The following is a 25,741-nucleotide window of genomic DNA, read 5'->3' on the forward strand; positions in this document are numbered from 1 at the left end:
AAAGTTGGTGTATATACACACACACATACAGTACACACAGCACTACACTATCTATTAATGTGTTTACCATGTGAATTAAAGTATAAATAAGAACATATTTTGAAAAATGTGTTTATACAATGAAAGTCAGCGCAGTGTGGTCCACTGCAGTTCAAACATTCTTCAAAATATAGTCTATGTTACATGTAAGAAAGAAAGTAATTTAGTTTGGAACAACATGAGGGTGACTAAATAGATGACAGCATATTCATTTTGGTAGTGAACTATCCCTTTTAATGGGCCATCAAAAACGGAATCCTTTTTGTTGAGCACAGTAAAGAAAATGTTCTAGAGGAATAGAAACCAATCCCTTCTCTCACTCACTCTTCTGGGGTTATCTGGGCCTTTTGATGGGGTGAAACTTTCCCATGTACAAATTCATGCTCTACCTTTTAATGTTGCCATCAGAATGATCTACAGATTTGTTTTCATTTCAAGTGGTGGCATGTCCTTATAAATCACTGCAAACAAATCTCTTTGTCATTCTGGCTGTGAACGGCTCTTATTGGCTGCCAAAGCCAGGTGGCATTACTTGTTACCATGCCATGCCAGTTGTTCCGGACTAAATCATTGGCTAGTGTGGCTGGCAGACTGACAGAATAAATCTGCTAGTAGTGAAGTTAAAAAGAACACATACAACTGATATTAGCTAGTATTGTAGAACATTATTAGAACGTACAAATTAGGTAATCTAAGTTAAGTGCATTTAGCCTTGAAGGCCAGTTAACAGAGGTTTTCATTAGCCTTGAAATCCATTTAGTAATATCATGAATGGCCAAATTCAATTATGGTTCTAGCAAACCCAGTATTTTTATTTTTTTTGAAGATCAAGAGACTTTCACATAATTAGATGAATTTCTAAATACTATTCGAATGAGTGGTCATCCACTTATCTCGCAGCGTTTCATCCCACGATAATTGTGGATTATACTAGTGTAAGAAAATGATGGGTTGGCGGAATCTTTGAAACCTTTTACAGAAGAAAAATAATATCTTTCCCACATCTTTCTACCAACATAAATCCATACCCCCTGTATGTTACTTTTTCTATTATCCACTATCAGTTGTATTATCAACCAAAATTAAGATTTTTAAATTGTTTACTTACCCGTATTATGTTTCATACCTGTTATCTGTAAAACACAAAAGGAGATATAGCTGTTTTTTTTCCTCACAAGTGTAAAATAAAATTTGTTTGTTCTGTTCCCAAACGATTTTTTTTTTTTTAGCTTTAGATGACTTGGAATAAAGGGCACATGTCACATCGACTGCTTTTATAGTACTTTATGCTTATTTTTGTTCTACTCGACTAAATTACATCTGCCTATTTTGCCCTGGGTATGTAATTCCAGCCCGTTCTCATCCCAAGGCGTCATATACTGACGCTTTTGACATTTCATCTACATCGAACGCACATGGCACCCTTTAGCGTCAATATGAGACGCAGATATGGGCCAGAAGGCGCCTCCTAGCGGTCTAACCCTAACCCTACCCCAGACCTAAACCTACCCATAACCGAACAAAGCTCTGTGCGTGTCATATTGACGCTAAAGTGTGCCATGTGCGTTCTATGTAGACGAATTGTCAAAAGCGTCAGTATATGACACCCTAGGATGAGAATGCGTTGGTAATTCAGACAGTAATGTACCTAAAAATATCTGGAATATCTGCTTGACAGGCTGACTACCCTTGTTGTTTAGGTTAGGGTTAAAAATAAGGTTGGGGTTTGGCTTTCGTTTTTTGCATCACTCAAACATGTAATGTTATTACCTGCGTTGTTCATGCACCTGATAATATCCTGATAAGTTTTCAGAGGCCTGAAGGAATCGTCTGAAATGAGGTGAGAATGTCACCAGAGCGACGTTTCGGTGGTGCAAGGATAAAAATCGCAACAGTGACATTTCCCTTATGAGACTACCCTAGATGACAAGTTCATTTTTGGACATCCTGTAGCCAGCCTATTAGAGATGAACCAGTTTATGTGTTTGATTTGCCTGAGTGCAGAAACATTGTAAGAATAAACTGTGTATGTGTGTATACATCAATCAAACTGGTTTTAATTAGTCAAATTGGGCCAGAATTTGCTGCAGGCATGTAAAGTAGAGCTGGATGTCCTTTATTTTAGGCTACATCTCTCACACACGCACACACTGGGTGAGAAATAGCACATTTTCTCATATTTTCTCGACCCATCTCTTTCAAACACACACACACGTTCATGGTCTCAATAAGCACTGAGCCAACTTTAATCTTCTCAAATGATACAGACCACATGGATCTGATTATGTAACACAGATCACTAAGGTTAAAGCCATTCACTCTGTAAAACTCTGTTTTTGTTTTTCTTTGTAAATTATGTTAGAAAGAAAGGGCATGTAAAGGGATAGTTCACCCAAAAATTTTAATTCTGCCATCATTTACTCACCCTCATGTTACTCTAAACCTGTTTATTTTGATAGTTTGAAACATTTATCAACTGTCTTTGTCTATACATTGAAAGTCATTGGGGTCCAAAACAACATTGTATTGTATGGACAATGTTTCTTTTTTCTTTTCTTTTTTAAGAAAAAGTCATACAGCGACATGAGGGTGAGTAAATGATGGCATTAATGATTTTCATTTTTGGGTGAACTATACCTTTAAAACTACATGCACAAATGAATGTCTGCATGTTTAAGCATTTTCTAAAAAGACAGAATTAGACATTAATGATGCAGATTCCTCTCCATTATTCACAAGTCCTGGGTTGTTTTGGCCAAATATAACGGCCTATTGTGTGTGTGTTCCCAGTGTGTGTGCCTGTCTGTTGCTGTGGGTAAATACAGAAGGCAGAGATGTACACAGTGTCTGTGCAATCATACATCCATCCATCCATGCACACACACACACACACACACACACACACACACACACACACACACACTCACACAGGGCAACTCATCTGCTCCCCCTCATTTCACCTAAGCTATTCTTAGATGGGCTTTATTGGCAATGAGATAAATTCTGGCAAAGTACTTACATGACAAAAATACAGCTAACTCGCACATTACAGACACAATGCCCCCTCTCTTTTTTCCCATCTCTATCCATTGTGCTCGCTCACTTTAGCTCTCCCTCTCTTGGTGTCCCGCATCAGCACTCTTGCAGACAGCGCTGTCTGTCCTATCTCTTTCCCTCAATCCGTTTCTTTCCCTGTCTTTATCTCAGCCTCACACGCTGCCCTTCCTCAGCAACTATCTCAAACTGCAGATAGACAGGACATGACAATGGGAAAGAGGGAGAGTAATTTAGCGATCAAGTCCCCTTCCCTCTTTTTAAGGCAACAAAAGGTGGCAAAAAAAAAAAAACTTAAAAAAGTAACTTTTTTATCTTTTCTTTACTTAAAGTGCTTAACAGTGCTATACAGTAATGTTTATTTTCCCTTTTTTTTAAATGAATATTCTGGATTCAATACAAGGTAAGCTTAATCGACAGCATTTGTGGTGTAATTATTTGTGGTGTATGATTACCACGAAAGATAATTTTGAGGTTTATGGCGTTGCGTCTTAATGGCAAAAATTGGATATACACTGCTGTTCAAACGTTTGGGGTCGGTAAGATTTTGTAATGTCCTTGAAAGAAATCTGTTATGCAAACGAACAGTAATTTAAATTGCATTTATTTAAAATAGAAATAATATTATTTATAACACGATTATAACAATGTCTAACATTATAATTTATAATTATACAATTTCTAACATTATAAATGTCTTTACTGTCATTTTTGATCGGTTTGATCCATCCTTAATGAATAAAAGTATGAATTTCTTTAAAAAATAAAATCTTAATGACGCCAAGCTTTTGAATGCTAGTGTAATTTTACACAGAAAACGTTTGTAAGCATTTTTTTTACACTCTGAGATAATGTTACACACATATTGTTTACATTCTGTAGCTATGCCATTGCAAAAAAAAACAAAAAAAAAAACATTATTGTTACGTTTACGGATTGGCACCATTCACTTCTGTAAGACTGGAAGAACAGGAAGGACTACTCTCTGAGAAAACAAATGAAATTAACATTTGAACTCTCTTGCTATATTACCATCCCCATTCGAGACACGATCACACTTGAGTTGATCACCTCCCAATTTACACATCATTCCCTTCACCCATCCCTTCCTGAATTCACCCAAAAATCTATATGGTTTAATATGAAGAATTATCATACAGTATTATACATGTTTGGTATCATTTGAAATGTCTCAGTGCAACTGGTACAAAGGTCTCATTCCCACAGAAGTAAACCAAAAAGTATAACCAAATATCTTGTTAACTGCTGTGGGTGTGCCCCCATGTAAATCAACTCCTGTCCCCAGTAAGTCTTGGACGGTGATTAACTGATTATGAAATTGGCATGATACATTTACCTGACATAATAAATTGTTACATTTGATTTTATTCCGATTGACTCGGGAAATTGTTTTCCCAAGTAGACTAAACGGATTCGTATGTTACAGCAAGTTTTGCATCAGATTAGTGACGACTAATATTTGCCATTAATTCATTAATTAAAGTGTACTTGGTTTGCAAAGACAAGAAGTGAATTTCCGTTTAGGGCAGCAAACGTGCTGCTTGACCAACCTAAATCTGGGTGTCTTACCTCTGTTTTAATTTAGATAAGTGTATGTGGGAAATCACAGCATTGGCCAATCCAAAGCTATTATTACAAAGAGAAGTAAAGTTGGTTGACTTATCTGTAGTAGTGGCCATACCTCTACTGAAGTAAACGTTACATTAAATTCAAGTGTATGCAATTCCATGGGGGCTATACCAAAGTATCTTTGATTGTGAAAGCGTGAATGCGACCATCTCAGATATATAGCCAATTACCTCTGTTTAGTGACCGAAGCTGGCGAGATTGTGATCATGAGACCCATGTTAAACAAGGCGTGAGGACCTCTGAGCGACATAGCTTCCTAAAATGAACGGGTAAAATATAAGTAAAGAGTTAAATAGAACAATCAAATGTATTGCTAAACTATTATATAATTGACCAATAACCAATTGGCAATCTAACATAAATTCGAGGTCGTGATAAAATGGAGTCAGATATAAAATGGAGTCAGATAAAAGCTTAAATGGAATTAAATTACTTTGCCACACGGAAAGACAGTAACACGCAGGGACCTTCACCCATTCTGGCAGAAACCCCCATTTGGACTGATAAATGGGCTGACACTTACAATGATGAGTACCTCAGATTTTTCCTTTTTTATATTAGAAAATTAGTTAAAATAATTGTTCATGGTAATCAACATTACTGTATATCATGAATGCTGTCAAATGAGCTTAACTTTTACCGCATCTAGAATATTCCTAAAGAAATTACGTTTTTAGCTGAATAAGATCAAACAGATATTAAAATGGTAATTCATATCACTGGTTTCCTTATTTTAATGTTCAGTTCTGTACTTAGTAAAAAAAAAAAAATCATTTTAACACTTGATGACATTGACATTGAGTTTACTCCAACAAACCTTTTTTTAACTGCTAGTATCAGTCATGAAAGACAAAAAGAAACATTTCTCATTATTGTCCTTTTATCCATTTCTCCAACCAAAATGTATTTTAAAATAGAAATTACTCATTGATTCTGTGGTCTTGGAATGGCATTTTTTTTAAATAATTTTTCCTTCTGTAATAGTCCAGTGTCCTTACGGCAACACAATAGTCTCTTGGCTTCACAGAACACATTTTTGTACTGGATGATGGTGGTCACATGGTACAGTAGATCCAGTGGTGTCATAAAATTACTTTTGATTACTTTTTTGTGCATTAATCCATTCACTCACTTACACACTTGCACACACATACACACACATACAGCTTCACACACAACATGTCAATTGTCAGTCAATGCCCATTTATTTTCCAAAAGTGTTCCAAATCATGCCATCATTGTTCCATTTGTACACATTCACTTTCCTTTCAGTTTGCATCCTCTGCATTCCACATTTGCTGTAATGCCATTGTTGCCATTATCAATTGATCTCTTCCTATCGATTGGGCATGAGTCGGCACATCTGCTTGCTTGCCCTCTCCCTGTACTCACATGGCTGCAGAAGAACAAACCATCATATTTCCCCCAGGTCCACGTGAGTTAGTAGATACTGCTTCTTTAGGCCTGCTTGTCTTTAGTCATGTATGTTTTGTTCATATAGATTTTTTGCACTATAGTTTGTGGTTCTCCAAGATTCACTGACAAAGTAGTCGTTATATTTTTAGGAGTCTTGATTTTTATATCTGCCTTCTAAACGCTTTTATTTCTGCCTTGTCTTTTTTCCCCCACCAAACCAGCTTGGCCCCTCTTTACCACATTTTCAGCTCTCCTTCAGACTGGTTTGCTCTTTGAATACTTTCACATCCATCTTGAGTTTCCAACAGCCTGTGTCTCCATTTATCTACGTGTGTGTCTCATCTGTCCTCTCTTTCCCTACACCACACTCTCCTCAAGTTCTTCTCCCTTTTCTTTGTCCTTTTCTTTATCCTTCAGCCACTGGTTCTTTGAATTTGTTGTAAGCTCTGCTTTTGGAGGGTTGGAATTCGAGTTGGTGGCGCTGTAGGCACGGATGTATCCGCGTGTGTGCTGTGCGTGGAAATCTTCACTGCCATTGCTGGTTGTTGAGGTGCTTGTTGCTGAAGTGCACTGGACAAGCATGCCATGTAACGACTGGCTCCGTTTGGTCCAGATTACACTAAATCTCTTGGCATAACTATAGCAGGCTGACGTGGCGATTTCACCCATGTCGAATGAGGAGCTTCTCTTGTAGCGCAGGGCTCCATGAGGAGGCCTCTCACGGGACAATGCAGGGCTCTGATAGGCCAGTGAGGAATTCCATTGGCTCTCTGGTCCTCCCCGACAGACTACAATGCCTCCTCCCGTGCTGAACCGCCTGTCACAACTGTACTTATTGGGAGGGGCCAAGCTTAAACTGGCCCGTTTACTTGTGTTCATGTTGGTAGGTCGGAGTTTGAGTGGTTTCGCTCCTAATTGGCGTGACGGACGCGGCAGTGTGGAGGCAGAATGATTACTGGGGGTGTAATACAAAGACATTTGCTCTTTCTCCAGTGTGTACGGTGGGAGAGGTCTGATGGAACCCATCTCGACTTCTAGTCCTGCCCTAAACTGCTCCAGATTCACTTTGGGCTTTGGGAGGGTTTTTGGTTTTACTTTGGAAGTTGGTTTGGGTGGTGACCCCAACCCCCCCTCTGCCACTTTTCGTTTTTGAACGAGCCCGTTGGGCAGCACCACCATCATCACATTCCCATTTCCATTACTCTGAGAAAAGACATCAGCTCCCTTAGCAGGAAGAGATGGGGAGTCTGTTCCTGAGCATCCCACCTCTTCGCCTATTTCGTGATGAATATCATGGTTACTGCACACACGGTGACGTACCATCAGTGCCACGGTAAACACCAACAGTGTTACCACAACAACTCCACCAACCAGAATGGTAAGAGTCCCGCCAAGGAAGTGGGCTTGAAGCGAACGACAGTCTGGGTAATTGTCCTTGGTGCTAAACTGGGTGCAACCAAGGACCTTTGTGGCGGCCATGGAAGTGACCGTGTCATCAAAAATGGATAGCACGCACAAATTGTAGTCTGAGCCAGAGACCAAATTTTTCAGTAGGAAGCTGTCACTCGTGGGGGGCAGAATCCTGAAAGAGGAGGGGGGGAGAGAAAGAGAGAGCGGGTGGTTAGTAACCTGAAGCAATTATTTTCTCCCCGTTCCATCACAACGAAACAGTATTTTATTTAGACACGTATTCCTTGTTCGTAGCACATAAACATAAACTAGCTAAGGTAATGGAAATGTTCTGGGCTGTTCTGGCACACCACTAGCCAAATTAAGGCCTTGCCAAACAATACCTCTAATATTGACATATGATTACAGGCTCAAGTCAAGACCTTGACACATTACAATACTGCTTCAGTCACATTATTAAAACCCCCTTATCCTCCCACACACAGACGATTTTGCTTTATCTTTCTCTCATGGAAGGAATGCATCAGCTAATGCCTGCCGTCCACTGGTTCTGATGGGTTTAATTAGGTATCAGCTAAAAATGAAAAGACACCTTAAATGGTGCACATGAAATATTAGCTAGATAAACGCATGATATGGCAGTGGGCATTTTTATAATTGTTTAATTATGGCCCAGAGTGTTTTCAAAGAAGACATTTTTTTCTTTTTTATCTAATAATTTATTCAAAAATACATTATGTAATTAGCTTGTTTTTAATGTCAGAGTTAAAATTAGCTTTGATTTGTTTTTGTTTTTATTATATAATTTATTAATTGATTAATATATATATATATATATATATATATATATATATATATATATATATATATATATATATATATATATATATATATTAAATCTGCCAATTTGATGTTTTTATGACAAGGCAAGGTTAGTTAAGGTTGTAAATTGTCGTGGTGAAACACCCCCCCAAAAAATCTATATTTCTGAATTAGTAATTCATGATATTTGTTAAAAAATATATTTACCTATAGTGTGTGTGTGTGTGTGTGTGTGGCCTGGTAAACCTTACATTATGGGGACAAAATGTCCCCACAAGGATGGCAATTAGGGGTGTAACGGTACGCAAAAATCACGGTTCGGTACGTACCTCGGTTTTAAAGTTACGGTTCGGTTTATTTTCGGTACAGTAAGGGAAATAAATGCAAACATTAAACTGCAGGTTGTTTATTACTATAAACTTTTTTTTAACAATTTGTTTACACTTTTTTAAACACTTTTTAATAAAATATAATAAAATATATATAAAATAAAAAAAAGAATAAGAAATAAAATACTGCTGCAAAGTTCTCCACTAAATAAAATACTCAGTCTCAAACCAATATCACATAATAAATTTAATGAAAAAATTTAAATAAATAACTATGATTACAGTGCAGCATTACCAATCCCAGCTTGTAGGCCTGCTCATATTTAAAAATTAAGGCTGGGAATCGATAAAAAAAAAAAAAACTAATTAATTGCACAATTTGCTGTAATTAATTGCAATTCCTCCAAGCTTGTTATCATCAATAATTAAACTTAGAATCACCTAATTAAATGAAACACCGGGGGGAAAAAGGAACAGAAAATAGCCCTATATTAAAATAATATTAAACATACATATATTAATGTATTATTATTTTTCAATAATCAATCAACATAATCAATTTAAGATTTTTTTTTCTTTTCTTTTTTTTTTTTTACTAATTATCAAAATAAAATATAGTCCTACAAAGCTATTATTACCAGAGCATGTGATCAGAGCAGGTCATTTTACCATTGTTGCCAGCATATACCAGCTCAGCAAACAGAAGTCTAGGCTACTACTGAGAAATTTCACCTTATTTGAGCGGACTTTGCTTTTCCAGTGCGTGATCGGTACATGATTGGAGTGTTTGGGCCGTTAACGACAGAGCAGAACGCGCAGCGCAAACACGGAGTCGAACATTGAACATTGAGCAGAGAGCGCAGCGCTCTGCTCAATCTTATCTTCCTCTTATCTCGCTGAAATCTTGACGGATTTACAAACGGTTTGGTTTCTTACAAACGTTATTAACGTGGCTATAATTCTGAATGCTTGAACATGTATGTTATAATTTTTCATATGTATGCAGTATATGTATGCAGTGTCATAACTACATCTCTGACGTTTATAACAAACCAAACCGTTTGAAAATCGGTAGAAAATTGAGCAAGTTATGGTTATTTAAAAGTACATGCACCATTAAACAAGTGAGCGAGAACACTGTGGCAAGATGGCCGCCACGTGCGGACGTCGACCTCCATTGGCCAGCAGCGCGCACGAGACATCTAGCCTCTATGGGGATTTGCGCTGAACGCGGAGACTTCCGCCACTTAATATGTTCGTGTGGAAACACGAAAATGTACCTATGTTCCGCACACAAAATATTGCATTCGGTCATTCGGTACACACGTGCACCGAACCGAAAGCCCTGAACCGAAACGGTCCGGTACGAATACACGTACCGTTACACCCCTAATGGCAATATCCGAAATCCTTGTTCGTGTGGGGACATTTTTTGGTCCTCATGAGGAAAACGGCTTATAAATCAAAAAAGTGATGTTTTTTTGAAAATGTGAAATTGCAGAAAGTTTTCTTTGATAGGTAGGTTTAGGGGTAGGGTTAGTGTAAGGGAATAGAATATACAGTTTGTACAGTATAAAAATCATTATGTCGATGGAAAGTCCCCATAAAACATGAAAACACTACATGTGTGTGTGTGTGTGTGTGTGTGTGTGTGTGTGTGTGTGTGTTTCGCTGGAAGCTGAATTATAAAATAACTTTACAAACAACTTTACAAACAGGTTTCCCAAACAGTACCCCCTTTTATTGTTTGGTTAAGCAGGTAGTCCTTCCTCAAACTGACTCCCTTGGTTGATAGCAATCTTTTGAAAACACAGCAGCTTTCATTTTTTAACCAATATGTATAGTAGTCGCTCTCTCTCTGCACATTAAGGTGGGATATGTGATAGAAGTATTTAATGTTGAAAAATACTCAATACAGCTTCAGGTTTGTTCATATTTTAAGACTAGGGAATCTAGCATTTGTTTTCCAATAAATGTGCAGGCACAAATTAGTCAATAAGTTTAAAAATCTCTCTCTCTCTCTCTCTCTCTCTCTCTCTCTCTCTCTCTCTCTCTCTCTCTCTCTCTCTCTCTCTCTCTCTCTCTCTCTATTGAACACACACACACACACACACACACACACACACTCTGTCTGCCTGAACTGCTCTGTCATTGAGGTCGGAATCTATTAAGCCCCGTTGTGCTGTAAATTATGAGTTACAGCTCAAGGTCATTCTGTCTGCCCTCTTATAGCTTTGTATTTCCAGACTCTGTGTAGCTCTGTGTGACCTTGTTGTGTTGTGTCCAGGCACATGGAGCGATATACTATTAAAATAAACATAAAACAACATCTCAGTAGCTGTATCCAAGGCAGTACACTGGAGCTGACATATTTTAGAAGTTACTAACCATGCGCTGGTAGGTAAACATATTTAAACACATAGGTGAACTAGATATAGTATGTCTGTAGGTGGATTCCTTTTTTTATCCACATGAGTAGGTGCACAAGTGTGAATGACAAAGCGATAATGATAGCATTTTTTGCATTAATTTGACATGCATGTCAGTTGAATTTGCACTGTTTGTGAAGCCGGATCCACAAATGCAAAAACAAGAAGAAAAATAAAGTGCTAGAATGAGTAATTGGGTGTCCAGTGGAAAAAGGATATAGAAAGGCAAGTATACCTGGCAGGAAAATGACAGGTGTCTGTCTGGGTGATAAATCCTTGATGCGCATGAGAGAATATTTTTCAAAAATATTAGATTGACATTATATTCACTTATATTCTGGTACTCGTTGTGACCCAATCTTTGACTCAGTGAGAACTTAAATCAGTCAGACTGAATTAGTGAAATTGATTAACTGATTCACTTAAAAGATCTGACTAAAAAGAACAATTTGTTGAAGTAGTATATGAAATAACATAAATACAAGGAGTCCTACGGTGGATGCCAAAGTTTTCACTGAATAACGTTTTTGGAATTAGCTTTCATTAAATGGAAAATGATAAATCAGTGCTAACTGCATTGAAAGCCACATCCACACAATGACAGAGCAGATCAGTATTGGCATGTATCCTGTAAAGTGGCCCTCAGCAGTCTTAATCAACATGTTTGTGAATGTGAATGTCTATATTTTCTTTTCAGTTTTTTTTTTTTTTTTTTACATAAATGTTGTAAAGCCTACTACTTGCCTTAAACTGAATACTGAATTTGCCAAGAGTATGAACATTTCTCATTGAATTCCCCCAAGACCAAATTATCTGAGCTATGCTATCCACATTAAAATGATTGTTCACCTAAAAGGTAAAATCTGAATTCCTTCATGTTGTTCCAAACCTGTTTGACCTTCTTACTTTTTAAGACACCGAAAGTGAATTTTTGCTTTATAGGTCTATATGATGTCTTCTGAATAGCTTTTTGTGAATAACATACATTTATACTTTTATTCAGCAAGGACACATTAAATTGGTCAATCAGTGGGGAAAAAAAGACATTTAAAATATTACTAAAGATTTCTGTTTCAAATAAATGCTGTTTTTATTCATCATAGAATCCTGAATAAAATCACAGCCTTGATGCGCATGAGAGAATATTTTTCAAAAATATTAGATTGACATTATATTCACTTATATTCTGGTACTCGTTGTGACCCAATCTTTGACTTTAAATCAGTCAGACTGAATTAGTGAAATTGATTAGCTGATTCACTTAAAAGATCTGACTAAAAAGAACAATTTGTTGAAGTATTATATGAAATAACATAAATACAAGGAGTCCTACGGTGGATGCCAAAGTTTTCACTGAATAACGTTTTTGGAATTAGCTTTCATTAAATGGAAAAGAGTGTCCAGGATTATAAGCTTAACCTTTTGTTTATGGATGAAAAAAAAAAAAAAGCATAGGGGTTTGGAACAACATGAGGGTAACAGTTTTTGTGATGAACTATCCCTTTAAGTTTATAGCTCTATAATCTTACTGTACTGTGTGTCAACAGTTTATTTCTCCTCAGTTGATACAAATGATGAAACAAGTCTGAGAACACCATTAGGTCTCCTGAGCTATAATAAAGAAGCCATTGAGTGATACAATTTCCTTTTGGATTGTCAGCACTTGTAATGTTTCAGAAGAGTGAGTTTGACCTTTTCTTCTAGTGCCTTTAATTTGTGTGTCTGAATTTGTGAGATGGAATGGCACAAATTAAAATTTTGTCTTGTCATTCCATCAACACACACACTCAAACACGTCCATTCCTCAATAAAAACTGACAGGGAAATGTTTTGTGAAACTGGTGACACAGAAACAGGCAATTATTAGAACACTCTAATAATAGAGAGAAAAAGAGTGAGGGAGAGAGGGGAGGGATGGAGCCTGAACGAAAGAGAAGGAGACACAAAAGACTTTCATCTTTTGTCTCTACTGACTTAATGGTCATAAACAGCCTGCTTTTATTATCTAAACTCAACCCTGACTTTTTCTTGTCACACTCATTCCTCCCATCCTCGCCCAGTTAATGTCAGTCTTTCTCTCCTCTGCGGTATCTACCTCTTTATTTTTGCACATTCTCTGTGTATCCACTGAGGCACATTTTCTGCTGTTTCTTGTTCTTGACAAAGCTAAACATCCAGTCACCAAACCAAAGCCAAGATAAAAGCTTTCCCCTTACCAGTAATTTATTTAATTCTCGATAGTTCACTCTCTGCTCCTCTTCCTGTTGTGGTGGTGGCAGTCAGCAAGATAGGTTGTGACATACTTATTGGCACTGCAGTTTAAGCTCATTTAAATACTTCATTATTCTATCCCTTGAGCCCTCTGTCAAACTCTCTATCTCTATCTCTGCCCCACCCCTCTTCTTTATTTCCCATTCCCTCTCTCTGTCTCTATCTCTCTACCAGCCCCCCTGTCAGTTTCAATGTCTATGGTGTCAGTAGCTTGTAATTCTCCCACACCACATACACACATTCACTCCCTCTTGGCCCCTTAATGAAGGACAGACGGCAAGAGGGCGTATGTCACTTGCCATAGATAATGTCTCAGAGAGGTGCAAGATGTATTGAACATGCTCCGAAAATGTCAGACAGCAACTATGCTAAAGCTGCTACTAGAGCCTCAGACACTGATAACATGAGAAAGCAGTAGGACTGCCTTTGCCTTAGGTTCAACATGGAGCTCATTATTATCACGATTCAAGCTGACAAGAATCAGAGCATTGCATATTCATTATTGCAATGCTGTTAATGTCATATTAGATGGGTTATATAAGCTGGCTCTGAATGCACATTAGTGGATTTTTGAACAATTAGCCTGTGACAGTAGATCATATTTAAAAGCCTGTTGTTTGAGCCCTACTGAAATTCCAATGCATCACTTGAATTTCAGCAAAGTGTTCTTTAAGTCCCAGATTTCGTCAACATATGCTACTCTGGTTAAAAAATAAATAAAAAAATGGCTCAGTAAACTCAGTGACACGTTTCATTTGTGGTGACTCATCCTCAGTGACCAGATAAATCACTAGAGAGCACAGTTTTTGCAGTTGTTGTAGAAGTCTTGGAGTTCATGTTTGATCTTGAAATCTTACACTTGACTTAGTCACATTTTCTGCAAATTTTCACTAAAAAGAACTTGCAAGTTACTTAATGAATTGTAGGCTAAGACATGTACAGTAAATTTATTCTTGAATGGATACATTTTGTTTTATTGGGGTTAATTTGTATAGTGAAAACTTTTGCTTATCACACCATTCAGCTGATCAGATATGCTTATTTGATTGCCTGTATATAAGGCTCAAGAACCTAGCTTTTTTCAAAACTTGCACAAAAAAAACTTTGTCAAGCCAACATTCAGAGATCTTCTTGACAAACTTAGATTTTCTAGTAAAACATAAAGTAGTTTTAGATTGATTGATTTATTTAGAGTTCTGATTCATTTAAATTCTACTTCCTTACATTCCAATTCCAATTCTGCATCCTGTGAAATTCTACATCTTGAATTCAAATTTAAAAATAAAATTAGTTTAAAAGGCCTTATTTAGTTCTGATTGATGTTCAGACTTCTACAGAATCTATATTTAATTTATTTCACTTCCTCAACTGAAAACAAATTGTGAATACATTGTCTGAAATTGACCCTAATCCGGAAAGTTTGTGTTATGGTTGCCATGGTTGTGGTCTCACTCACCTGTAAATTAGTGTCTCATCTGCAGTGCAGTTATACTGTATTTGATACATCCACACCAGGTTGGCTGCCATTAGACGACCCTTTTCCCATCTCACTTGTGCTGAGGTGGAAGTCACTCCTTGTACTTTCACCATCTGCTCCTCACCCCCTTCACTGACCACATCCTCACCCTCTGCCTGACCCTCCTCTAGTCCCTCCTGGGGGTCACTGTTAGTGTCCAGGCCAGGGCTTTGCCCACTGGAGGTCTTCCCTCTGGTGATGTCAGATGATCCTGGGTCACGAGTTAACAAAACCGTTCCATTTCCACGATGAGGGAGTGGGATAACCTTCAGGTCAACTAGCGAGGTGGCCTCACCTGCAGCATTAATAGCAATGCAAGTGTACGTACCATCATCACGAGCAACAGTCACAAGTAGCTCAAGAGTGCCATTTCGGAAAGATGTTGTGCGACTGGAATTGCCGATGATGCGGTCATCTGGTGAGACCCAGTGCACCACTGGCTCTGGATCACCTATAGCACGACATTTGAGTGTTGCCCTTTGACCCTCTAAAACCCAGAGTTTGTGTGTATGTCGGGTAATAAGCGGAGGCTCACAGGCAAATTCCTCCTCAGGAATAGACCAGAAATAACGTCCCGCTAAATGAAGTGGTGTAGCACATGTCTCCATATCATCACTGCGGATTAGCCTCCTCAACCAAAGCAGTTCACAGTTGCAGTGTAATGGGTTACCCCCGAAATTCAAGTTGATCACAGCATTGTAGGGTGTAGGACTGATTACCCCTGTTTGGGAGCGAGCGAACAACTGATCTGGTGGTAACGTCTGTAGGCGATTGGAGGTCATGTCCAATCGGGCTAGTTTGTAGAGCTCACTAAAAGACCCCTCAGCGATCTGGTCAATGAGATTGTGATCTAGGTTTAACGTGTGCAGACTGGACATGCTCTGAATGGCATCCCAGGGAGCCTTGCGCAGATTGTTATAGGATAAGTCCAAGTCCTCTAGAGTGAGTAAAAAGTCATCAAAGGCCTCGGAGGAGATATTGATGAGTTGGTTGTTGTTGACAATAAGATGTTGCAGGTTTAGCATGCCTGCTAAGTCTCGTGGGCCCAGCACGGAAAGTCGATTGCCATCTAAGTGCAATGATCGAAGACTTTCCAGATCTGCAAATGCCAGTGGCCGGATGTGACTGATGGTATTCCGGGAAAGTGTCAAATCCACCAGTCCTGTCATGTTGGCAAAGTCAGCTCCTCCCACTTCTCGAATGAAGTTGTCAGCAAGACGAAGCTCAACGGTTCGCCGGTCAATGTTTGGCGGGACGAAAAGAAGGCCTTTGTCGGCACAAAGTGTACTTAGAGATTCCGAGAGATTCCTGCAGACGCAGTGGAATGGACACGCAGAGACTACGCCCCACGTCTCACCGGCTACGGCTCCTGGAATCTGACCGAAAAGAGCGGGCAGCAAACAGGCACAAGTGAACAGTGCCAGCCAGTGCAGAAATGGCAGTGGCAGTGTCAGTGAGGATGTGTCTGGGGGTGAGTATCTGCTGGTTAACTTTGGCCACAGCGGACGAGAGGGTTGACGAAATGCTTCAGAGGGCTTGAGGATATTTTGTTTCAGATGGATGGACGGATGAGAGGGGAATGAGGGGGAGTATGTGTTCTTGTGAGGATGGCATAAAATGTGGGACGGATGTGGTTTTCTGAATGGCTGAAGGGGTGGGGAGTCTTGCATGGTAGATAGGGGAGTGATCCACAGACCTAGAAAAAGCAGAAAGAGAAAGATATCAGTCATTGTGTTTTAAGTGTCAACTTTGTACTGTGATGTGTGTTTGTTTGTTTTTTAGCTCTGAATGAGCTCATCCAGTTGCTCTCCACAGGAATTGCAATGCTTGGGCACCCTGTGCATAACTGCAAATAAAACTACAGCAGAAACCAATGCCATAACCATACTCTCAGACGCACCAACACTATTGGTGGAAACTCTACTATGCACAAACTTCTAAAAAGCTCGTAAAGGCCATAGAGCAATTATTTTAGTGCTTTTTGGAAGCAGAAGCATGTAACTTCACACTCCCACTTTAGCTTGTGGCAGTTTTCTTTGGCAGAGAAGTCATTTGCTTCACTTCAAGAGAAGTGAGAGCCACAAATACACTAGTCATTTACCTGAAAATTAGAATTATATGAATTATATGAATTATATAGACACAAAGACTAAATTGATCAGCACTGATAGACAAACTCTGCTAAAGGTTGTTTCAATCTTAATGGCATGGAAGCTACTCCAAATTATGAGGTCAACTATAGTATAACAATCAATACAAATGAAGTCAGAATGCAAAGGTTGGCAGTACTTAGACAGGAGATGAACATGAGCAAACAGGGAGAGAGAGGAGGACAAAAAGGACAAAAGAATCATCCCATAAAAAAATGCTAATTACAGGTTAGAGACTGAAAAATCCATAATATCTATAATTTGATCTCTTGCACCAATTTGTCCCTTGCATTGAGTTGTCATCGTAAAATATGTGTTTCAACCCGAAGGTGATTCCGAAGTGGTATTAAGTTCTTTCAGAGTGTACATCACATTTCTGTCCTGCATTAACGCATTTAGCAAATGCTCTTTAACAGTGTCACTTAACACTAAGTGCATGTAATCATACAGGTACAAGCCAAGGAAAACAGCTATCAGAATCAGCATGAAATGCTCCATCTCTTTAGAGTGAGAATGTGGACCCAAGCTCAGCTGAGATGAGTTACAGTACAAAATCAAACAATCAGTCTTCCATGGCCAGTGTTGAGAAGTAACCTACTAAAAATAGTGTCAATACTAACTTAAATGCATGTATAATTTGTGTGAAAGTAAAAATAATTTATAGCTTTTCCAACCAGTTACTTTTGCACTGTAAACACAACCAAATGCTAAATACAGTAGCTGGTTTTAATGTCACATTGTATTTTGCAAGCAACTTTTCTGCCAAGCAAGCTGAGGTAATAATCTAACATCCTCTCCTAAACTGTCCCTCCTCTCTATATGTGTGTGTTGTTTGAAATGCTGATTTATTGTAATGAGATGGTTTTGTATGAAACAGGCCTGTTTCTCATATATATCATTGAAAAGTCTGATTCATTTGGCCCCACAAAACACGAGGCCCTGTGCAGTTGCACACTTCACACATGTCATGCAACAATTTTTAGGTTTGTCCTATAGTCTTCTCCTCTCTTACATAGCATTAGAAAGTAAAATTCATAAAATTCAATGTAGTGAATTGGTTTATTCTACCGGTTCCAGTAAATTACCAGAAAATAAAGATTTGCTGATTTGGGCCCCTGCGCTTCATTTTATAGAGGATTTTTTTGTAATAACCCATCTTACATGTTATAGAACTGGGATGTTCTCTTGATGTTTTTTGTTTGTTTGTTTTAGTCTTTATTTACTGGAAATGTATCAGAGGGTTCTATTTTGTTCATTACCAAAACTTTTAAAAGTTTTTAATGATCTGTTCTTACACCTTGATACTGGCAACTGTGCTATTCTAATTCTGCTTGATTTGACTGCAGCCTTCGACACAGTTGATCATAAAATTCTTCTGTGGCGCTTAGAGCACTGTGTTGGCTTAAAAGGCACTGTCCTAAAGTGGTTTGAGTCGTATTTAACAGACAGATCAATTTCTGTACAAATGGGACAGTTTTCCTCCTCAGTGGCCCCTCTGACCTGCGGGGTACCGCAGGGGTCAGTTCTGGGTCCACTCCTATTCACCCTGTATATGCTACCATTGGGATTCATATTCAGGAAGCATGGCATCTCCTTCCACTGCTTCGCTGATGATGTGCAGGTGTATCTACCGCTAAAGGTTCCAGCTAAAGAATCTTTGCAGGCCGTGATAAACTGCATGAGCGATATTAAGACATGGATGGACCTAAACTTTTTAAAACTTAACGAGAATAAAACGGAGGTTGTCTTGTTTGGTCGTCCAGAGTTGGTTCAGGTTCTTACCAGCTCCCTTGGCCAACTAGCACCTCACTTAAGATCCCATGCCAGGAATCTTGGAGTGATTGTTGACAGTGCTTTTAAACTGGATAAGCAGGTCAGTGCTGTGGTTAAGTCTAGCTTTTTTCAGCTTAGACTGATAGCTAAAGTCAAACCGTATCTGAGACAGGCTGACCTAGAAAAAGTTATTCATGTTTTTATTACCTCTCGCCTGGATTACTGTAACTCCTTGTATACAGGCATTGGGAAGTCTGAGCTCTATCGTCTGCAGCTTGTACAGAATGCAGCAGCTCGTCTTTTAAGCGGCAAGAAGAAGCGGGAGCACATTACTCCAGTGCTCTCATCGCTTCACTGGCTTCCAGTAAAGTACCGGATTGATTTTAAGGTTATTTTATTTGTTTTTAAATGTATCAATGGGCTAGCCCCAGAGTACCTTACCGACCTTGTCAGGTTGCATAGGCCCTCCAGAGACCTCGTTCAGCCAGCCTGATGGTCCTGGAGGTTCCTAGATCAAAACTGAGATCCAGTGGTGATCGAGCCTTCTCAGTGGCAGCTCCCACTCTCTGGAACTCACTGCCCGTAGCTGTGCGGACTGCTAGTAGCCTGTCCACTTTTAAATCATTGCTGAAGACTCATTTGTTTGAAGTAGCTTTTGGCACAGGGGAGCCGCCTTAATGAATGTGTTGTATTCTATGTGTACCTTTATTCTTAGTATTTTGTTACTTCATTGTTTTTATTGTATCAGTGTGTGACTAATATTTTGTGTATTTTACTGTGAAGTACTTTGGTAGGCCATGGCCTTGGAAATGTGCTATATAAATAAATGTGACATTGACATTGACATGTGACCATGTTCTAAAATTAGGATGCACTCTTGAATTTTTTTGTTGTTGCTATATTTAGTGTAAATGTATGAAAGGGTTTATATATATATATAGCTTTAATGAAGTTAGCTACTTGTTGTTATTAGATTTTAGTAGCTTTTTTTTTCTAAGAAAAGTAGCTTGACTGTAGTTTAATTAGCTTGGCAAGCTGCGGCTTCAAAGTAACATCCCAAGCACTGCTCATGGCAGACTCACAGCTGTAACAGTGATCTTTAAATAACCATTCCCAACTGTTTGTGTCCATGCAGAACTTCCGTGAATGCACATCATTAGTGGAGCTTGTGCTTCACCCCTCTTTGGTATTAACAGTACAGTGCAGTAATTATGCAAATTTCAAAATGACAAGATAATAATTTTTGCAAAGTCATTACACTGTAAAATGAAGATAAATATAACCAGGGAACAATCAGACTTTACTCAATTAAGCTTGTTTTTCAGCACATTACTCATTAATAGTGGCAGATTCTAATTTTGTGATTATATAACAAAATTAGATGAGTCCTCTGTGACTTTGCACTTGAAAGTCCAGAAATGGGAGGAATCTTGAACATTTATTAATTATTATTTATGTTCACATAGAAGTGCCTGATTAAACCTCAGGATTAAATTAATTACTGTATTGATTGAACAACCTACTCTGAAAGATTCTTACTTTTGCTGAACATAAAAAAGATTTTTAACTTATTTATTTATTTTTGTACATGGGGCCATTGTACATATGCCAATGTTTTTGGACCCCAACGTTCTTCAAAATGTCATCTTTTGTGTTCTGTGAAGAAAAAAAATGCCATTTAGGTTTGAAACAACATAGTAAGTAATTTTAATTTTGGGGTGAACTATCCCTTTAAGTGATGGAATTCAGTGAAAGCATATGGAGAGTGTTGATGCTCAATGATTAAAGGGTTAGTTCACCCAAAAATGAAAATTCTGTCAGTAATTACTCACCCTCATGTTTTTCCAACCGCGTAAGACCTTCGTTCATCTTCGGAACACAAATTAAGATATTTTTGATGAAATCTGAGTGCTGGATCACTTCTCCATAGGCTGCTAGGTGACCGAAACTTGCTGGCCCAGAAAAGTTATTAAAGAGATCGTTAATATAGTCCAAGTGACTACAGTGGCTCAATCTTAAGTATATCAAGCGACGAAAATACTTTTTGTGCGCACAAACAAACAAAAATAACGACTTTATTCCACTATTCATTTCCTTCTCTCTGGGCCTCGTAGTGTTTTTGCGCAGCGCGTCTGTGTTACACGTCATCACGCATCACACACATGACCAGCGTCGGCCAATAGTGAGCCTACGTGGTGACGTGTAACACAGACGCGCAGCGCAAAAACACTACGTGAACCAACTAGAGGCCCAGAGATAAGGAAATGAATAGTGGAATAAAGTCGTTATTTTTGTTTGTTTTTGCGCACAAAAAGTATTCTCGTCGCTTGATATACTTAAGATTGAGCCACTGTAGTCACTTGGACTATATTAACAATCTCTTTAATAACTTTTCTGGGCCAGCAAGTTTCGGTCACCTAGCAGCCTATGGAGAAGTGATCCAGCACTCAGATTTCATCAAAAATATCTTAATTTGTGTTCCGAAGATGAACGAAGGTCTTACGCGGTTGGAACAACATGAGGGTGAGTAATTACTGACAGAATTTTCATTTTTGGGTGAACTAACCCTTTAATAACTGGAGTTTTGAATAAGAATACACCATAAGAAAGCATTTTCAGCGTGTTGGTGGAGGGAGAGAAAAGTGCAACTGAGTGCAATTTCCAACGTGACTTTTAGTGTCTTGTAACTTTGCATTCCCAAAAGTCTGTGGGAGATCGAGCGGAAAAACTCAATAGTGCTATGCAAAATTATCTGCTTCATCTGTCTCTTTCTCTTCCTTTTCACTTTTCCTGTGTGCGGCCTTCGCCCGCCCTCCTATGACCTTCCTTCTCCTCTTCCTCCCTCCCTGTTTTTCCTCCACGCCCCTCTTTTTCAGTTTCCGTCTATTATCCAAGGTTCTGCTTATCACCAGTGTCCACTTTTCCCATTTGCCCTTGAGGTAACTTGAGAAGTGATGCTACATTAGTTAAAATATCCCTCCTCTCTCTCCCTCCTTCTCCCACTCTCACCATCTTTAGCCACCTGAGAACAGACCAGCCGAAATAGATCTTGTCTCTCTCCTCCATCGATCCGGCCGCCTGGGATAGATAGCAGCCCTTCCTCAATATTATCAGGCCTCTTCCTCCTCCTTCCTTGTCCTCTACTCATATTTGTTCCTAGGTTCAGGACATGCTTGTGCTTGTATTGGTCTAATTTTATCTTCTAGAGCGACTAGGCATGCGTGCATGTGTGTGTTGGTGGGGCGTAGATTAGATTAGAATAGAATATAAATTCTGGTAATCCTTTTGTAATCCGTAATGTTATTCATGATTCAGACTGAATGAAAAACTACTGCTAGTGCCTGGCTTTAGCACTTAATAACCCTGTCTTGTGTGCGTGTGCATGTGTGTGTGTGTGTGTGTGTGTGTGTGTGTGTGTGTGTGAGTGTGTGTGTGTTTGTCTCACTCCGAACATCTCTCTGCACTTAGCAACTCCCTCAGCCCTCTTTCACCAACACTTTCTGTCCTCAACGCACCCCTCCTTCCTCCACGGATCCCTCGCTGCTTCATATTAAATCACACACAGAGCTTTGCTGCTGTTGCCAGTGTCTCCACAACTTCAGTGGCCACAAAGCAGAAGCTAACAAAACCATTTACTAATGATTATCACATCAATTAGATTCTGTACTGCACAAGACTCTGAAGAGAGCCATCACACACAAACACACACAGTGGTTGAAAGACTAATTGAAGCTGCATTGACTGAAAAAGAATCATTAGCATCCTGGCTTAGTTTTACTCTTTTCTTGGTACTCAAGTTGCAGAGCAAGATTTGTATTTGTTTTTGTTTTCTTGCAGGAAGGCTTTTTTTTCCGGGGCAGCATTTTGAAATGTCCTCATATTTTTGGAGCTTTACTTGACTTTATTAGTATTTTTATTATCGTAGTCACTGGTATAAACATATTATACCATATGTTTTGTTTTGTTTTATTCATTGGTCCTATCCTAATATTGCTAATTACATTTTAATATATTCTAAATTCATTATTATCAATTCAGTTTATTTGTATATAGCTTTTCATAATGCATGCATTTCCAAATCAGCTTTACAAAGAACTGTGCCTTACCAAAGATCAGTAAACAGGCCAGAGGTGACAGTGGCAAAAAAAAAAAAAAAAAAAACTCCCTAACCACGTTATTCACGTGTTATTCCAATACATTTCAGTAATAAATGACAATGACAACTACATTTTAATTTAAATGGAATTCTGATAAGATTCAATATTGAGTAATTTGGGAATAGTTTAGTCTGAAAATCTAGTAGCATTTTGTGGCATTTTATTTTGTGATTTCACTGTGACTTTATTATTGTGGCTTCTAGCAGCTGAGGAGGCTTTTCTCTTAGCCAGACAGATATATATAAGCAGTGGGTTGTGGTGATGGGAAGAGGAGTATAGTGGAGGGTGATGCCCATAGGAATGTGTCCCACTAGGGCACAATTTGTTGTCATCGAGAGCGGTCAGAATTTAGAGCAGGCACAATCTCATAAAAGCCATGAGTGATAGAGAAGCAAAGTGCATTTCTGAGACAAGGAAGTCTATAATACCTGGAGAGAGTTAACCATTAGCGTTCAAGGACAGCTCCTTCCACAGAAAATATGCTATTTGAAATCGGCGCCAGATTGTTGTGCCTTTTAAACCATTTATCTGAGCCGGAAAGTGACTAAAGCTGCAGAAAAATACATCATGACCGATTGGCTGATGGCAACACAAGAACAGACACAGTCCCAAGCCCTTAACAACTATCATGAGTCCATATCCTGCTTATATGAGCCCTCAAAAAATCAGTCACTAGATAAACATACTGTAATATAATGAAGTATTAGCAATATATGTTGCTTTAAAAAAAACAAAAAAAAACAATTATATTCCATCAGAATTCACAGATATTATTTTAATTGAATGGCTGTCAATGGAGAAATATGATGTAGTCACAGCATCCACATGATTATTTGAACACACTAACTAGCAAAACCTCTACGCCAATCTACAACTTTGTGTATAATTTCACATTACCCAGTCGTTTTATCTCATCACATTCAATTCAGATGCAAAACCAGAATTCGGCTTACATATGTATTTTCCAATGACACAGTAGATTCAGCGGCCTGAGAGGAAAAAGCACTGAAAGACTGCTAAATGATGATACAAGAAAACACTGTATTGCAAAAATAAAAAATAGAACTATAACTTCATATCTCACAAAAGTGGCAGATCTGGTCTGGTGTGTTTATGATATACAGACATGCAAACACTCAAGGAGGGAGACTAACAGCATTTTGTAGTTTTCAAGTGTGATATTCTGTTTGTTGAGGCGAAGTTTGTAATATTTTTGTGTGCTGAATTTATTGTGAGTATATGTTTGCACAGGTGAGAGAAAAAAAAAAGGTAGAGACAGGTGCCATAGGTCACAATGAGTTTAAGTCTATATTATGCTTTTGTGTGGATATAAAAGATGAGCTGTAGATAGGTGTAGCCCTATATATCATTCATATCATCTGATCTGCGGTATTAAAGACTTCTATCCTCTAATGAAATCTTACTGTGAATTGAACTGGGGGATTTATTATCTGTGCAACAAAGAGAATCAATGATCCTCAGATGTCTCCTGCTTTTATAGGAAATGATCTCCAACACACACGCACACATGATCAAACGCGCATACACGCACATACTCTTTGACAAATGGCTTTCATCTTCCTGGTTCTCATCTCACAGTTGTACATCAACTCTCTCGTATCCTTACCATTTCAGTGGTTCTCTCTTTTTCTGACTGTGTGTGTGCACTAGACAAAGTGACTTAATGTCATGATGTCATTAGGATGTAAAGAGAAGAGGCAGAGATGTGGAAGGTGTTTGCAGTATCTTTCTTACACCCAAACACACATGCACACTCAAATGCACTAATATGGAGGCGGATGACAATCTGACAGCAGTGATCCATCAAGCATCTGAAGGGAAATCTCAGAAGAGAAACAGAGAGAGGAAAGCTGGTGGAAAGGCAGAGAAAAGTGCATTGTTATGCAGTTGCTATGATGTTCTGGGTGGTTGCTAAGGCATTGCTAGGTTGTTATGTGGTTGCTAGGGTGTTTTGGGTGGTTGCCAGGGCATTGCTAGTGGGTTTTTGGTGGTTGCTGGGGTGTTCTAGGTGTTTGCAGGAGCATTGCTAGGGTGTTATATGGTTGCTAGGGCATTGCTAGGTTGATCTGTCTATCTAATATTTTAGTTTGTGTTTGTTTTAGCAAATCAGTCATATTTGAGACTTTTTGACTCCTCAGGATGAATTCATATTTCAGAAGTCTTATTTATCTGACCCAGCTGTGACCCTCTCAGCTCTGCACACTCAGACTCCCTGAATCGATCCATCTAGACATCTGATTATCCATCCATTCATATGCCTGTCCAGTTCTCTATTTATTCAGTCATCCATCATTTTTCCATCTACTATCCAATTTGTCTGCCTCTAGTATTTGTCTGTCTGTGTCTGCCTTTCTGTATGAAACTTTCTGAGCAGGTCATTCTCATAACTCTCCTCATTTCCTGTTCTTCTGTGTCTGAGTTCATTGCCTTAGAGCAGTGAATCAGCAGAATGTAAACTTTGATCCTTAAGCACTGGAATACGCTCGATATCCTGTATAATATGATCCTTATATCTGTCAGTCCACATCTTGCATTTTATGTATTACCGGCAGGTTTGTTAATCTGTCATAGTGAGGGCTTTGCATTGAGTTTTACTGATTAATGATATTTTCTAACCCCTTCTAAGCCTTCTATAGAAATCTTTCTGCATTTTTACAGAGAAACCAGTAAGAGAAATTAACGAACTGGATTGCAAATGTTAAGG

The 25,741-nt window shown here is 38.6% G+C and overlaps 2 protein-coding genes across 4 annotated transcripts in view; one reads left to right on the forward strand and one right to left on the reverse strand.

Moving 5' to 3' along the window:
* The window catches only part of pcxb (pyruvate carboxylase b), a 426,983-nt gene that overhangs the window by 123,467 nt on the left and 277,775 nt on the right, over positions 1 to 25,741 (forward strand). The window lies entirely within an intron of this gene.
* The window catches only part of LOC311079526 (leucine-rich repeat and fibronectin type-III domain-containing protein 4), a 32,086-nt gene continuing 8,476 nt past the window's right edge, over positions 2,132 to 25,741 (reverse strand). For all 3 annotated transcript variants that reach the window (XM_084109039.1, XM_084109038.1, XM_084109040.1), the window contains 2 exons: positions 14,877 to 16,632; positions 2,132 to 7,741 (listed from right to left, as the gene is read on the reverse strand). In XM_084109039.1, the coding sequence (XP_083965165.1) occupies positions 6,517 to 7,741; positions 14,877 to 16,606 (2,955 nt within the window). In that variant the 5' untranslated portion in view covers positions 16,607 to 16,632 and the 3' untranslated portion in view covers positions 2,132 to 6,516. The remainder of the gene's footprint in view (positions 7,742 to 14,876; positions 16,633 to 25,741) is intronic.

This window comes from Abramis brama (genome assembly GCF_963993115.1).
Source record: "Abramis brama genome assembly, chromosome: 3".
Classification (NCBI taxonomy): domain Eukaryota; kingdom Metazoa; phylum Chordata; class Actinopteri; order Cypriniformes; family Leuciscidae; genus Abramis; species Abramis brama.